This window comes from Rutilus rutilus, assembly GCF_951802725.1.
Source record: "Rutilus rutilus genome assembly, chromosome: 8".
In the NCBI taxonomy this organism is placed as follows: Eukaryota; Metazoa; Chordata; class Actinopteri; order Cypriniformes; family Leuciscidae; genus Rutilus; species Rutilus rutilus.
Genome location: NC_140222.1, coordinates 15,603,811 through 15,620,331, shown reverse-complemented (window position 1 = coordinate 15,620,331; position 16,521 = coordinate 15,603,811). Strand labels below are relative to the sequence as shown.

Here is a 16,521-nt window from a genome sequence, read left to right as displayed (position 1 = left end):
TACATTTTGTGGTTCATCTTTGTCTTTTGCCAAAACAGCCAACTGTTTGATACACTAATGAATTGCTGGATGAATTGATTTAAATGACTTCACTAATCTTCCAACTGTTTTTTTTAACAGCAGGATTATTTGCAAGGGCTGAAAAAAATTATTATTTATTAATCATTCTAAATATGTGACCCTGGATCACAAAACCAGTCTTATGTTGCACGGGTATATTTGTGGCAATAGCCAACAAAACATTGTATGGGTCAAAATGATAGATTTTTCTTTTATGCCAAAAATCATTAGGATATCAGGTAAAGATCATGTTCCATGAAGATATTTTGTAAATTTCCCACCTTAAATATATAAAACATTTATTTTTGTGAATGGATGCAGCACAATCGCCAATAGAAATGGACAACTTTAAAGGCGATTTTCTCAATATTTTGATTCCAGATTCCAGATTTTCAATAGTTGTATCTCAACCAAATATTGTCCTATCCTAACAAACCATACATCAATGGAAAGATTATGTATTCAGCTTTCAGATGATGTATACATCTCAATTTAAAAAAAAATTACACATAAAATGGTTTTGTGGTCCAGGGTCACATATGTCCATTGCTCATTTGTTTTACTGTACTGGAATGGTAGTAAGTCTTGAATGCATTGTTATATGATGAGGTTTAACATCTGTGCTGAAAGTGAATCTCAAGAGTCTCAAGACCGGTATGGTTAAGAATCATCAGGAAGTTTTTTTATGATATTATGTCTATCTATTCAAAAATATAGAATAAAGGTGATTACATTATATTTATGTGGGTCCCGGCACATATGAGTATTATAAGGAAATGAAAAGGTAGACTAAATTGCCAAGAAAGCACTGCAAAAAGAGAGTATAGAAGCAGTCATCAGCCTTTCAAGATCAGAAGGAAAGAGTATATAGTGTGGGGGGAAATTACTAAAGAATGGCAACAAAGGTGGGACCAAGAATTAAAAGGAAGACATTTTTACTCAATTAAAAAAAGAGTCGGCACTGTGGAAAACAAGAGAGGAAACATGAAAGAAGAGACTATTGTAACCAGACTAAGAATAGGCCATAATAAATTAAATAGCACTCTTCATATAATGGGGAAACATCCAACTGTGTTTTGTGATCAGTGCCAAATACCTGAGACTGTAGAACATGTGCTTATAGACTAGACGGATTTCAGAAAAATGGCCTTCTATAAGAAGTGAGGAGCATTTATGGGTACAAGTCGGGAACCGGCCTAATTTACATATTTCAAGGGTGCTGAGTCCAAAAAAACTGGTTCCCAAGTGAAATTTTGAGTTTTTGACCTTCTAATTTGCATATCAAAATGGCCGCCAAATTGCCTATCTTGCTCAGTCGTTGGACCATTTTCCCCTATTTTTTTTTGTAAGTAGGCAATCAAGATGAGGAAATTAAGTTTCTAGATCGATAGTCAAGGGTCAGAGCAAAGATATAATGGAGGCTCACTGCCTTTTTTATGTATATATATGCAAAATACCAACTTTTAAGGTGAAATTAAGCATTATTTGTGTCATTTTTTAAGGCCGACATACATATTCAATCAATATCACTCTTAAATGTTCCCAGTGTATATATGATATGTGATGTATTACATATTACATAATAACTAAGAAAAACACCATTGCAAGTTGTCTGATATTAAATTTTTTTATGCAAATTAAGCATTTGTTCTCTAAATTCTAAGACGGGAAAAACCCAGGTGAATAGGGAAAAATATTCAAAAAGAGACCACCATGAAACTTCCCAAGTTGAATATTTAGATCAGGACATAGCATGGTCAGTCCCATCTCTGAGGACCCTTTGCCTGAGGTGAATGTAACAGCAAAGAGGATCATAACAGTTTCACACGCTTTGGTAAAAAATTTTTTGACAAACAATGTCAATATTCCTTAGTTATTGATTGAACTTCTTACCCTATTTATCCAAAATGATACTTTTTCAACCATAGTGGGTCAAAATTTAGGGCCATATGATTTCCGCGATCACGGAATCGCGGACGGAATTGCGGAGGCGGAATCTAGTTTTAACATGGAATTTCGCAGAATTGTACATATTTGTAATGGAGTACAGGTACTCACTAACGTTTATAGGCTCGGCTGCTCTCAGACGCTTCCATGTCTCTGAATGGCAACTGCAGCAGCCTACTAGTGAGCCCTGCGTGACGCCACGCCCAATGAGGGTGATTTGCGCCCTCCATGCGCCTCAGCCCACCAGAATGGGTGTGGCTAGCGTGTATAAAAGAGGCTGAAAGGCTGAAATTCTGGTTTTCATAGACTGAAGCGAATAAGCTCATGGCGCGACACGGCAGGTTACGCAATACTCGTTCCCTCTTCTAGAGAGAACTGAGGCCACGTTAGGTAACCGAGTACGTTCTCTTACGAGAGGTTCTCTCGTATTGCGTAAGTTGCTTACGCTACGGGAACCCCTTGTCAATGCCGTGCGCGCCGAGCATCCACTGCATGAGTCCCAGTGGAGCCCGGGGAACACAACATGCGGGAACAGGCGGCCAGCAACGCGGGCCAGCACGTCATAAGCACTTCATAGGAATACAGAGCGGCTCTGCCGGTCTATGTATAAGCATGGAGAATGTGGCCAGCAGCGCGGGCCGGCACAGTACATAAGCACATCATAGGGAGAATATAGAGCGGCTTCACCTGGTCTATGTATAGAGAGTATAACCCCTAGCGCAGCTGAGTGGAGAATAGGCGGCCAGCAACACAGGCCAGCACCAGTGCACAAGCGCGTGATGGGGAAAATACAGAGTGGCTCCACCGGTCTGTATATAGAGAATCTCATTCCTTAGTGCAGCTCACCAGAAAAGCTAGTAGTACACGAAAGTAGTCTGCACATGAACGACTGGGCAGAACATACATATCACTTAAACTGATATCAGTTTAGCCTGCAAGGCGGGAACTTCCAGGTTATAAAATCTCACGAATGTAGAGGGGGAGGCCCAGCCTGCCAACATACAAATGTTGTGAATAGAAATCCCGCTGGACCAAGCCCACGATGAGGCTATGCCTCTAGTGGAATGGGCTCTGATGCCCAAAGGGCACTTCAGGTGTTTGGACGCATAAGCTGCTGCAATAGCGTCCACTATCCATCTGGACAGGCTCTGTTTCGAGGTGGCGAGACCCCTGGTGCACCCACCAAACGAAACAAAGAGCTGGAGCTGCTCAGATTGCCTAAAGGCGGCGGAGCGTGTGATGTAAACTCTCAGCGCCCTGACGGGGCATAAGAGGTTATCACTGTCCTCACTATCGGATGCTGGCAGTGCTGACAGGGAGATGATCTGCGCCCTAAAGGGAGTGCCAATCGCTTTGGGGACGTACCCGTGTCTCGGTTTGAGGATGACTTTGGAGTCATTTGGTCCGAATTCGAGACATGCGGAGGTAACAGACAGTGCATGTAGATCCCCCACGCGTTGTACTGACGACAGACCTGTCAGAAAACGGTTTTGAGCGAAAGGTATTTCAGATCCACAGATTCTAGCGGTTCAAAGGGAAACGCTTTCAGGGCCTCTAGGACCAGAGAAAGATCCCAAATAGGAACTGAGGGGGACCGCGGGGGGTTCACCATCCTGGCTCCTCTAAGGAAGCGAATGATAAGCTCGCTCCTTCCTATTGCGCGAACGCTGCAATAGCCGCCACATACACTTTGAGCGTGGAGGGGGACCCGCACTTGTTCAACAGCTCTTGTAGGAAGGAGAGCACCCATGAAACCCCACGTGTGTGTGGATCCAGGCTCTTAGTAGCGCACCATTTGGAGAACACTGACCATTTAGACGCATAGAGCCTTCACGTGGAAGGAGCTCTAGACTGCGTGATCGTGTTTACGACCCCTTCTGGCAAATCAACGGGTATCCGTTAATTATCCAGGCATGCATGCTTGATAGAGAAGATCTTTCCTCACTGGGATCGGCCATGGGGCTGAGTGCGACAGCCTAACTAGCTCTGGGTACCCGATTTGGTTCTCCCATCACGGGGCTATGAGGAGCACTGAGTGGCGCGTTTCCCTGATCCTCTTGATTACCTGTGGTAACAGCGAGATCGGAGGGAAAGCATACAGCGGGCGGCTGGGCCAGGTTTGGGCCAGCACGTCCTCGCTCTTTGAGAAAAACGTCGGGCAGTGAGCGTTGTCTTTTGACTCAAAAAGGTTGACTTCCGCCCTGCCAAACAGGTGCCACAGTAGCTGGACTGTCTGGGGGTGCAGGAACCATTCTCCCGGGGGAATGTTGTCTCTGGACAGTCTGTCTGGACCGACATTCAGGTGGCCTGGCACGTGCACGGCTCCCAGATTCCTGGATCTGACACCACCCTGTCGGTTCACGTAGGACACCATGGACATGTTGTCTGAGCAGACTAGCACATGGTGGTCCCGTATATGTGGGAGGAAGCGCTTGAGCGCGTTCTCGATCACTATTATCTCCAAACAGTTTATGTGGAGGCATTTCTCCTGGTCTGACCACAGACCAAAGACCGGTTTGCCCTCGAAAAGAGCACCCCAACCTAAGTTGGATGCTTCCGTCGAGATAACTTTTTGGTGCGAGACGGCTCCCATTGTCACTCCCCGCTGCAGTCGAATGCCGCCGGACGCCCAGGCTCGGTGAGGCACTCGAGCGTTCAACCAGCGTTGTAGTGGGCGCATACGCAGTAGACCCAGCTGAAGCACTGCTGCAGCTGATGCCATACAACCCAGCATCCTCTGAAATGTTTTTAGAGGTGCGGCGCTGCCCAACTGGAAAGACGCGGCCAGGCGTCGGATAGTGTCGACAGCCGGGCCGTCATTGCCACAGAGTCCAGTTCCAAACCCAGAAAAGAGGTTGACTGACTGGGCAGTAATGAGCTTTTGGTCCAGTTGACCGTGAGACCCAGGCTTTCCAGGTGGCTGAGAAGCACTGTTCTGTGAGAGATCAGTTCTCTCTCTGACTGTGCTAGAATCAGCCAATCGTCCAAATAGTTCAAAATCCGCATGCCCTGACCTCTCAGGGGAGCGAAAGCCGTGTCCATGCACTTCGTGAATGTACAGGGTGCTAAAGACAGGCCGAACGGCAGAACGGTGTACTGATATACCTGACCGTTGAAGGCGAATCTCAAGAATGGCCTGTGACAGGGTATTATCTGAATCTGAAAGTAAGCGTCTTTCAGATCGAGGGGAAATAAACCAGTCCCTCGGGCGAATCTGCGCGAGGATCTGTCTGGTTGTGAGCATTTTGAACGGTCTTTTCATAAGAGCTTTGTTCAAATATCTCAGATCTAAAATCGTTCTGAGAGCTCCGTCCTTCTTGGGCACGAGGAAGTAACCGCTGTAAAAGCCTGACTCACTCAGAGAAGGGTGTACCGGTTCTATGGCCCCTTTGCACAGAAGTTTCGCTATTCCTGCACAAAGTAGGTGTGCTACTTCCCCATTCACTCTCGTCTCGGTTCGTGTTCGAAAGCGCGGGGGACGGCGAGCGAACTGCAATGAATAGCCCTCTCTTACTGTGCTCAGCACCCATTCTGACGCACCTGGAATAGCTTCCCACACATTCGCATGTACGGCTAGGGGCAGAATGGCCTCCGGGCTCCGATTGCCGCATTCTGCGGGCTCGAGAACCTGATTTGGAGGCGCGGGCGCAGTGTGTGCACTCTCGGTGCTTGAATACGGCGGCTCGCAGACAGCGATGGTTGGCTGTTTTACGCACGATGTCCCGGAGGAAGTTACAAGGTGTTTTTTTTCCCTATTCACCTGGGTTTTTCCCCGTCTTAGAATTTAGAGGACAAATGCTTAATTGCATAAAAAAAAAAAATCTCAGACAACTTGCAATGGTGTTTTTCATAGTTATTATGTAATATGGAATACATCACATATCATATATACACTGGGAACATTTAAGAGTGATATTGATTGAATATGTATGTCGGCCTTAAAAAATGACACAAATAATGCTTAATTTCACCTTAAAAGTTGGTATTTTGCATATATATATACATAAAAAAGGCAATGAGCCTCCATTATATCTTTGCTCTGACCCTTGACTATCGATCTAGAAACTTAATTTCCTCATCTTGATTGCCTACTTACAAAAAAAAATAGGGGAAAATGGTCCAACGACTGAGCAAGATAGGCAATTTGGCGGCCATTTTGATATGCAAATTAGAAGGTCAAAAACTCACAATTTCGCTTGGGAACCAGTTTTTTTGGATTCAGCACCCTTGAAATATGTAAAGTAGGCCGGTTCCCGACTTGTACCCATAAATGCTCCTCACTTTCACTTTTTGGGTACATCCCATCTAGACTATTATTAATTGTTCAAAATATGAATTACAGAGGATAGATATGGAAAAATAGGACTAATAGGAAATGGAGTAAAGAGTATAACGGACTGCAGTAGGAATGAACAAGGAATGAAATATTTGATTTGCTTTCTGACAAAAACGGGACTAATGACAAGAATATGATGAATGAAGTATATGGGAAATAACTAGAACCAAAAGATGGCAGTAATGCAACGTCAAGGATGCAAGCTGCCGTTAACAACCAAAGAAGAAGAAGAAGCTCTATTTTGTTGCAGCATTTTGGAGATGTGTGACATTTCACTTCAACAAACACCTCTACAGATTGGTGACTTCTTGTAGGTGGCATACTTTATGCATACCTCATAAAAAATATGTAAGGGGTGTCATCGATTTGTCATCAAAGTTTTTATCATTGGGTGTTAGTATCTGTTGGAAGGAGTTTTAGGAGTGACCAGTTATGACTTCAGTGTCATGCTACAAGCGGATAATCAGAACTAAAGATAAATTAATTAAAATACAAATAAATATTGGAGTATTTTCCATATTTCACATTCACACAGTAACATCTCTTTTTGGTTTGAGAATTTTTTTATGTTGGATTTAGTATTTTGTAGTAAAGCTGTTTTGTCTAAAGCAAGTCAAACAGTTTCATGTGAGCAAGAATGGAAAAAAAACTTTAACCACACGCTATTGACACCTCATACACACTCTCACACGACATTAACACAAACACATAGCAGTTACAAGCTCACGCATAACCTGTTTTTCCAACAGATCAAACCACATTTCTGTACAGATGTGAATAAATGAGACCACAGCAGTCTCCACTCCTCATGGTGATTTTTTTGCATCTACATTTTGCACACAAAAAAAAAAAGAGAGAGAGATTTACACACATGGTCTCTTTAAGACCCCCCCCAAAAAAGAGTCAAACGTGAAAATGCTGCAATGTGCCATATGATTTAGATAATTTGTTATCTAAAAAAGTCTTAAAAGAAGAATTCCTTTGAAAAAGTTTTTAGGAGTCCATCTTAAAGTAGCACACTTTAAGAATGATCCTAATGCATGTCCGCTTTGATTTCCTGGTGAAACGTGTAGTGGTTGTCAGTTTGATCATCATCTTATGGCAATAGGTGCATACTCAACGTGGTCTTCCTCTTTAACGTTCTGTAAAATAATACATAACAAGAGATGATAATACTAAAAACAAACATCAGACGTGTGATCCTTACAGCAGACAGAGAGACATCTTAGACAGATTCTTTTGTTGTGACATAGTATGTGACTTTCTGACTTTCACAAATATAGGAAGTAAATCCAAATTGGACACTAAAAATCTGATCTGATCTGAGATTTTGCTGTAACAAGATCCAATCTGCCAGATATGCAAAAAAAAAAAAAAAAAAAAAAAAAAAAACTTGGTCAATGTAAATGCAGTTATGGTGTTATAAAGTAGGTTTGACTGATTTTAAAAATGCATTTTCTCATGGACTGTCGTGCAAATGCATCTGTCATGTGCATCATCGTTGCATCATTGCCTGAAGGTTTCAGTTTCCTGTTAGACTGTTTAAGATTAATATATATATATATATATTTTTGTAATATCATGCACTCTTTCAATGCTTCTCAGTTGCTTTAAAAATGTATTTACAAAATTAATTTTAAAAATCAAAATTTTTACTCAAAGCAGATTTTTTGAGTGTTTCTGGCATTGAATAATGATCTTGTCACAGTTAACAGCTGGACTGCCCTTGATAGCCACCAGAGGGCACTCTACCCCGGACTACATTACCCATAACCCACTACCCAGACTAATCAACCATGATTGTCATCAGCTGTTCCTCATAGCCTTGTTAACTCTGTGTACATAAGCTGTGTGTTTGTTTGGACTTCCTTCCTGTGCTTGACCCTTTGCCCATGTTTAGATTACGATTCTGGATTACTCAATAAAAGTTGCATTTGAGTTTCAGCTTAACCTTTGTGTCTCGGAGCAGTGCGTAACAGATCTCATGGCTTTTATACATATCGGTTAAGCTGCTTTTGTGTGTGATGGATCCTTATACAAAAACACAGTCACACACATCTAATCTTACTCACTGCTAAATGTATTCATAGACACAGAATAGAAATTAGGAATATATTCTCTTACCAATTTATGTGCTTTCCTTTTGTGGAATGTGGGAACAGCATATGTCATCTCTTCTTCACGAGTCCGAACTGTTTTAGCAACAACAACAATAGATGCATTAAAACAACAAAACTCAATCTCATCTGTGACTTCTTTGTGAGTTAAAGCATTAATGTATGCGGTTAAATTTTGAATGCTGCAGTTTTTGAAAACAGCATTAACAAATTTCACATGCACAAAGTTCCTAGCACAGTATGTGTTTATCTTTAAATTTACAGATAATCTATAAATCAAATGCAGACATGATGTTTAAAGCATCTGCATTCTTCGTATGGTGAAATTAAATCATCATAAAAACTCAAAGTGAAACAGCGTCATTCATATCGATGTTCATTTGTAGACCAGCAGAATGCAGCATCTTTACACACAAGTTGTTTTATCAATGTAGATTTGCATTTCTATGTTAATATTTCCAGTGTGATTTGTAAAGAGCTGTGTTCAGTGTCATAGATATAGACATGCGTAATGTAATATACAGAAACTGCTAAACAAAATCACTACACATTTTGTTCTATCTATATAGGGATATATATATATATATATATATATATATATATATATATATATATATATATATCAAAAACAATTAAAGTAGGTATTAGTATTTGTTATAATACTTATTTGTTTATATAATAATTATGATCATAAAATGTATTGTTATATGTCATAATACTTCTTAAAAGCAGTAGATAACTCTTGCCTTGATCAGTTTTTCTGCGTCTCCTGCAGAAGCCGAAGATCACGACTGTAGAGACAATCATCAGAGGTCCAGCAGCGGCAGCAGAGATCAACACTATCAGAGACACTGGAGGATGGACGAAGTGAAGGAGAGTGTGATGAGATGATTAAGATAGTCATTAAGTGAATGATTGCTTAAACAGTAAAATCATCAGTGCTGTGGTACCTGCACATGTGTGACAGAGTGTGTTGATGTCCAGATGTGTGGTCTGGTTGCTGATGGGATTGTTCAGCACACAGCTGTAGGTGTTTTTATCCTGATATTCCACCTCCAGAGGTAGAGAGAGACTGATGCTGAGATCACACACACTGATGCTGGACAATACACTGATTCCTTTGTACCAGGAGAGAGTCACACCACTCACATTCAACACTGATGAACACACCAGTGAACAATTTAATGAAGAACATTGTGAAGAGTTACTGATGATGACAGGAACAGGCAGACGAGCTGGAAAATATGACAATAAAGAGAAATATTGAAAAATCGAATAATATTATTTTCAGTTCAGTGTGTTGAATGAGGGTTTATTCGGTGCCTTTTTATGCCTATTTCGAACCTCTCTTTTCTCTCTAAAATATTAGAAAAAGTTGTTGCCTCCCAGTTACAGGCCTATTTAACAACACATAACCTCTATGAGCCTTTCCAGTCTGGCTTTCGCCCTTTACACAGAACTGAAACAGCCCAGGTTAATGTTCTTTTTTTTTTTGAATAAAAATGATGGAGGTAAGGCTTCAGGTTAATGTTCTTAATGATCTCCTCGAAGCTTCTGATTCTGGCACTCTCCTTCTGTTAAACCTCAGCTCAGCTTTTGACACTGTTAGATTGGAATTACTGACACAGCCTTTGACTCCTATCTGACAGTGAGGCAAAACAAATTTATATACCAGAAGCACAAGCCATCCAACAAATCCATCAGTTCTGGTGTCCCTCAAGGTTCTGTATTGGGCCCTCTTCTTTTCACTATTTATATGTTTTCAATTGGATAAATTCGCAAACGCTATGGGTTTAACTTCCACTGTTATGTTGATGACATTCAGATTTATTTTTAGCACACCTTCCGCCTCAGTGTTTCCTCCACCTACATTAACAGCTTGCATCAAGGGACTAATTCTGTTGTATCTAAATTATCCGGTCAACTGATATATTTGGATGGAGACTTGATAATTCCCCCATACCACAGTTTGACATCTTGCTGATCTCATTGATTCCACTCTTTCATTTAATGATCGCATTGGTAAAGTGGTAAAGACAGCTTTTTTACACCTACGTAACACCTCTCATATTCGATCTTCTCTTAGACAGCAGGATGCTGAAACCATAATACATGTCTCTGTCACATCTCAACTAGATTACTGTAACTCACTTCTTTATGGCCTTTCAACTAAAAATATTAAACGATGACAATATGTTCAAAACTGCAGCCCGCTTGATCACTCAACACAAGAAAGAATGAGCACATTACTTCAATTGCCTTCACTGACTTCCGGTTTCCTTGCGTATTAACTTCACTTATAAAGCTCTCCATAACCTTACTTATCTGACTTCAGCCTTATGTTCCTGTTAGTTTCTTACGCTCTTGAAATACAGTCAGTGTCAGTGATGGAGGGAGATTTACAGACTGAGAGCTAAGATTAATATTCAGAGAAAAAAAAAACATTTTTTTCTCCAAATATCACTCTTCAGCTCTCAGTCTGTAAATTGTACCTTGCTATGGATATGTTATTTGTATGAATCCCTTTTTGTTTGTATCTCTTGGTTTGCGTATTGTGCTTTGATGTTGGTATTTATTTTGTTCTGTTCCATAACCTTTGTAAAGCGACCTTGGGGGTTGGTAAGGCGCTATATAATTACAAATGATTATTATTATTAATAAACTATCAAATAATTTAAAAAATCAATATGCAAATAGTTTAAAGGTCAAGGTACTGTTTATAAAATAATAATAGGACAGAATAAATGCTCTTTACTCACCATAGACAGAAACATTGAATCTTATTGTTGTCAGTTTCGCTCCATTTATATTTAGTTCATAAACTCCAGTATGTTCAGTTGTGATGTTTGTGATGGTCAGAGATCCAGTTTGATGATTCACCTTCAGTCTGTCTCTGAATCTCCCATCAGGAACATCACGTGTGGGGAAGATTTGGTTCTCAACGCTAATTTTAGCTATAAGAGACTTTTTATCTCTAAATTGCCACTGTATTTCATCGTCTTTATGTATTTCAGTATCAGTGTGTAGAAGGACAGAATCTCCCTCCGTCACTGACACTGACTGTATGTCATTTATCTCAGCACCAAACACACCTGAAGAACGTGAACATGTTTTAATCAGATTAAGAGTCTCGTTGGTTTACAAAGCCTGAAATCAGCTGTAGTTTTTGTCATTTACATATGAACTGAAATACATTCACAACAGCAGTAATGTGAGATATATGAACAGACAGATGTTGTTATAGATGAACCAATAATTTGGTCTCTGTTTTAAAGTGATCCACAGTTGAGCAAAATCATTGCTTAAAATTACATAATGTACTGAAAACAAATACATGATAACTTCAGCATGAAGCTACAAGTTTAATTATGCTGGATATTTTCAATATTTTCATTTTTTCAATTTTCAGTAGATAAAACAGGCTCACTGATTCTCTGATGCTCTCAGGGTTCATGCGCATTTTGACAAATGAATTTCCATGACATTTGTCTGTTTATGAAAACTGCAGAAGTATTCAAAAAATTAATTATGGAACCTGATTTCAAAGTTAGTAGATCTCACCATAATTATTCATCTGGTAAAGATAGCAGCAGATAAAAATAATCTAATCTGAACAGTAGTAGCAACTTTATTGCTTCGAAATGGAAAGAAATTAAACCATTAAAATGTTTTTATAACTTACCAGTTAGACTCCAGCAGCAGAAACAGAACAAAACAAGCATGTGAAACATTTTCTTTTCAGTGCTTGATCTAATAACACTGTTCACCAAAACACTCAGTCTATTTGAATCCTGTAAAAATACATAATTAATATAGTTAAAAGCAACTGGCATCTCACAGTACCGGCTGCACTGATGTTCATCTTCCAAGTCAAACTGAAAGTAGCTGTGGTCGGTTTTCAGAGATGTGGTTTGATCTGTTGGGTGGACAAACATCTTGTAGGTGAGAGTGTGTATTCAGAGCAGGTGTGTTAAACATGTAGGTGAAAAGTTTCTTCATGTCCTGCAAACAGCCTTTTAAGACTCTTAAAAAAAACATGACGAGAAACTGTTTCTGACACAGTGGGAGAGAAACGATAACTCTCATCTGTTGTAAGTAAGGGACTGTGTGAAGTTTCCACTCACTGTGCAAAAAAAACATAACAAAAAAAAAAAAAAACAGTGGCCTTTAACCCTTTGATTTACTGTTTTTATACTATAGAAATCATCTAATGGCTTTAGTAGGTTCCCAAAGCAAATGTATAAAGAAGAAGGGTATATATGAATCAGGATGTTGGTTGTATGATGTTCATTAAATTGATCAAGATCATCCATGAGACACTGTAGTTATATAACAAATAATATAACTGATGAGATCATCTCGATTACCTTCACATGCAATGACACAATTTTCACACTGAGTCCAAGTTCGAGGCAACGTAAAGTTTCTTGGGAGAATGTAAAGGATTTGAAAACATTTTTTTTCTTCCATCCCACATTTTTTCCACCACCATGTCCCTTTATGGGCTTCATTAGATACCAAAGGCATGAGACGCCAAGAACACATTGTTTAAAAGGCTACATGTGTTGCATTTAGGTGTTAAATGTGTTGCATTTAGCAAGTTGTTGCATCGTCTTTATAGTTCACAGACATCATTTCTATTTTTGAGGTGCTGCCATCTGTCTGATGTTTCCTGTTGAGCTGGCAGTGCTGTGATGCTGCTTTAGCTGCTGTTTCTCAGAAACCCACTAGATGATGCTATTTATCAGTTAAAGCTGTGTCATACAACTGAAAAGTCACTGCAGAGTCAAATGACATCCAGCTCCTCCTCTCTGGTTAGGGTGTGGTTAGATATTCTAGCTCCACCCATTAGGCCCAAATTAAATTTACTAATTAATTTTATTGGAGGATTTCAAAGGTTGTGCTCATGAAAACTTGGTGGTTCTTGCTGATGAGTTTATAAACAGTTTTTTCTCCAGTGGGAGGTTTGATTACAAGTTTGCTGTCCGTGGTTCTGAAATGCAGATGAAGAGAGGATGGGATGCTAATACCAGATTTAGCCGGGGTGGGGCGTATGGAGGGGGCAGATCCACAAAAATTCGCTCTAGTGAGCGGCGGGTTTGTTTCTACTGTATAGATGCAGGATCTGATCGCTGACTGCGAAGCCTGGAAAAAGAAAAATATGTCAAGCAAGCCTAAAACTGTAGGTTTTGTGAATTCTGTTTCACCCATTTCTCCCTCGTCTGGTTATAAACTAGGGGTGGCACGGTACATGAAAAAACATCCGAACCGTTCGGTTCGCTTGTCTCGGTTCGGTGCGCGTGTGCGTCGCGCGGTTTGCACGGTTCGACGCATGCGCAATGTAGCCTCGTGCCCGTGCTAATACAATGCTAAATCATAAATCAGACATATGTAGAATTACATTACAATGTCCAGCAATCGATTTATATAGTACACTGAGTTTACCTAGACATTTAATGAGATCTACTCCACTATATGTTGTTTTTTTCATGTGAATAAATAGGCTACATAGATCGACTGTTCCACGTAGCCTAATGGTCCAGTGGCAGAACTTGCCAAGCGTATCAAAGGTTCTGAGTTCTAATCTGCGCTCGTATATATTTTTTTCTTTATCAAAACCGATTATGTTTATCAGCGGTTGTATATCAAGCAGGAACCGATTTGTATGAATTTTGTTTTATTATTTAATCGGAACGAGTAGCCTTGAGTCTCCTCAATGGATTGAAGCGCGCGTCCGAGTGATGAATGTGCGGCCGCTGCGGTGTGTGCGCGAGCCACGAGAACACTGTATCAGCACCACTGATCGCAACTGCAACGAGCACTTTGATCACTTGATTAAAAAAACACATTTCAGCGCTAAATTGCTTCTTATTTAACAAACGAATGAAACAAATACTTTGCTAGTTAACTGGAAATGTTTTATTTATTTGTATTGGTACACCCGTGCTGCAAGATAATATCAACCCTGGCAAAAAATGGTGGGGACATGTCCCGCCTATGATGACGAGACACGAGGATAAATTGACAAATAACGGTCCAACACAGCCCACGTAGCTCTACAGATGATGGACCTCCAGGGCCACTGAAAGTTTCCTCAGGGTGACTGCTCACTCATATTACTTCAGAATGGGAAATGAGAAGCTGCGATTTGCAAACACACCCCATTTATGAAATAAATAAATAAATAATTAGATAATTCAGCTATATATCATATGCTGAAGTAAATTTTTGGAGTGTTAAAGATTAAAAGAAAAAACAACAACATGAACCGTACAGAACCGAAAACCGTGACCCTAAAACCGTGATACGAACCGAACCGTGGGTTTTGTGAACCGTGCCACCCCTATTATAAACCATATTACGTGGATGTGTAGCATCCAGTAGTGAGGAGGACGATGATACACACATCTGGATATTATGAGACACAGTAGCAGCTCAATCACTCATTGTAAGCGATGTGCTAACGCTGGCCCCAAGACTACTACTGCTTCACGGTGTGAGTGCCGATTGTATAAAAGTTCCTCTACACAGACTTTTTCTGAAGTCAGACTTGGTATCCGGGTGCGTGAACGTGGCTGTGTGCACACAACTCCCGGCGAATTGAGTTTAGTTCATCTTAGGGAATGACCTGGCTGGTGGTCAAGTGTTTTCCCAGCCTATTGTGGTAGAAATCCCAGAGGAAGTTATGATATCCCTCACAAATGTAAGGTTGATTTTCCTGCATGTGTGATAAAGCGAGCACAAAACTTGTAAGTTTAAAGGTGCATTAAGCAAGATTCTGAGTTTTTGCAGAACTATGCCACCTCTGGCAAGTGAAACTGCAGCCAGAGATGTGCACGCTCACGGACCACACGCACACGCACGCTTGCACGAGCACGAGCTGTTCATAACCAAAGGAGCATCAGCCGCAAATCTTTTGTTTACAATCATAATGTCTTCAGAGGTAATAAAGTTATAAATCTGCAAGTCATTTTAAATATGTGACAGGAAAGGCAATTGAGTAAATTACACACTTATGTGTGAGGGAAAAACGGGGGTAGGCCTAGTAGAAAACTTCGTTTTTTTATTTCCATCTATCTCCATGTTGAACTGTGTTATGTGTTTACTGTATCTACTTATGATTGTATTATTATGGAAACACGTTCATGAACAATATAAGTTGTTACTTTGTAAAAGCTCAAAGCACAGTCGGTCAAAAAAGTACTGTACACTCAATTGTCTCAAGGTAGGCTAATAAACAATTAAATGGCACTATGACGTTACCATAAAAGCCAAACAGGCTAATCCGCCGAAGATTTGCGGGGGTTTAGCCTGTTTTATTGATCAGCTAAGTAGCATATACCAATAGCAGTACATCCTAATTAAGCAGTAATTTGCTCAAAATTTGTGTCTAATTATCTAACTTATATATCAGCATTTTATATCACACTCAAGATATTTGAACTGTTTTAATCGAATAGCAAATCATTAAACTACATGTAGTGCAGATTTATTTAGTAGATATTTTGAAAAAAGCCAACTGAGCATCCCGTTTGAGCCCTAGAGCAGACCGGAGATCTCTCCATTTATTGAAAGCCTTCCCTATGTTTACTCTCGTCTTATTCCGACGCCTGTCTGAGTCCAATTTTGCCCTTTTGGTTGCACTAGAGACAAGTTTTCTTTTTTTTTATCTTACGTGGAGTTTGCGTTGGTGTTTGAAATGAACTACAAGCAGGTCTCTTACAATCCATCTTCTACGGAGAATGCCGGCGAATACACAAACCTGCCAGACATAGCTATGTGAGCGTGCCGTGAACGCGCATGACGTCACGCCCAGTCTAAAATTCCGGCCCGAATCCCTCTTATTTATTTTACTTTACAGGATTATAGAGACAATCTCAGTGATCAGAGAAGGGCTCATTCAGCCCATCAGGCAATTGTTTAAGCATGTATGGGTTAGAAAACGGGTATTTTTAACATGAAAAGTTGCGCAATGCACCTTTAATGATTTGGTGAACTTGTCAGATTCATTTATGGTGTAACCTGATAAGAAAGAATCATGTTCTGATCCAGAAGAGCATG

The 16,521-nt window shown here is 40.3% G+C and overlaps 2 protein-coding genes across 3 annotated transcripts in view; one reads left to right on the top strand and one right to left on the bottom strand.

The window, feature by feature from the left end:
- The window catches only part of LOC311295207 (pregnancy-specific glycoprotein 22-like), a 135,187-nt gene that overhangs the window by 66,860 nt on the left and 51,806 nt on the right, over positions 1 to 16,521 (top strand). The gene's annotated exons all lie outside the window — the stretch shown is intronic.
- Positions 5,907 to 12,309, bottom strand: LOC311295218 (CD48 antigen-like). The gene is made up of 6 exons (XM_084416479.1): positions 12,143 to 12,309; positions 11,220 to 11,552; positions 9,411 to 9,695; positions 9,207 to 9,311; positions 8,468 to 8,535; positions 5,907 to 7,485 (listed from the first exon to the last, which is right to left on the bottom strand). Exons 1-6 carry the CDS (start codon positions 12,291 to 12,293, stop codon positions 7,435 to 7,437), a joined length of 993 nt encoding a protein of 330 aa, XP_084272605.1. The 5' UTR covers positions 12,294 to 12,309; the 3' UTR covers positions 5,907 to 7,434.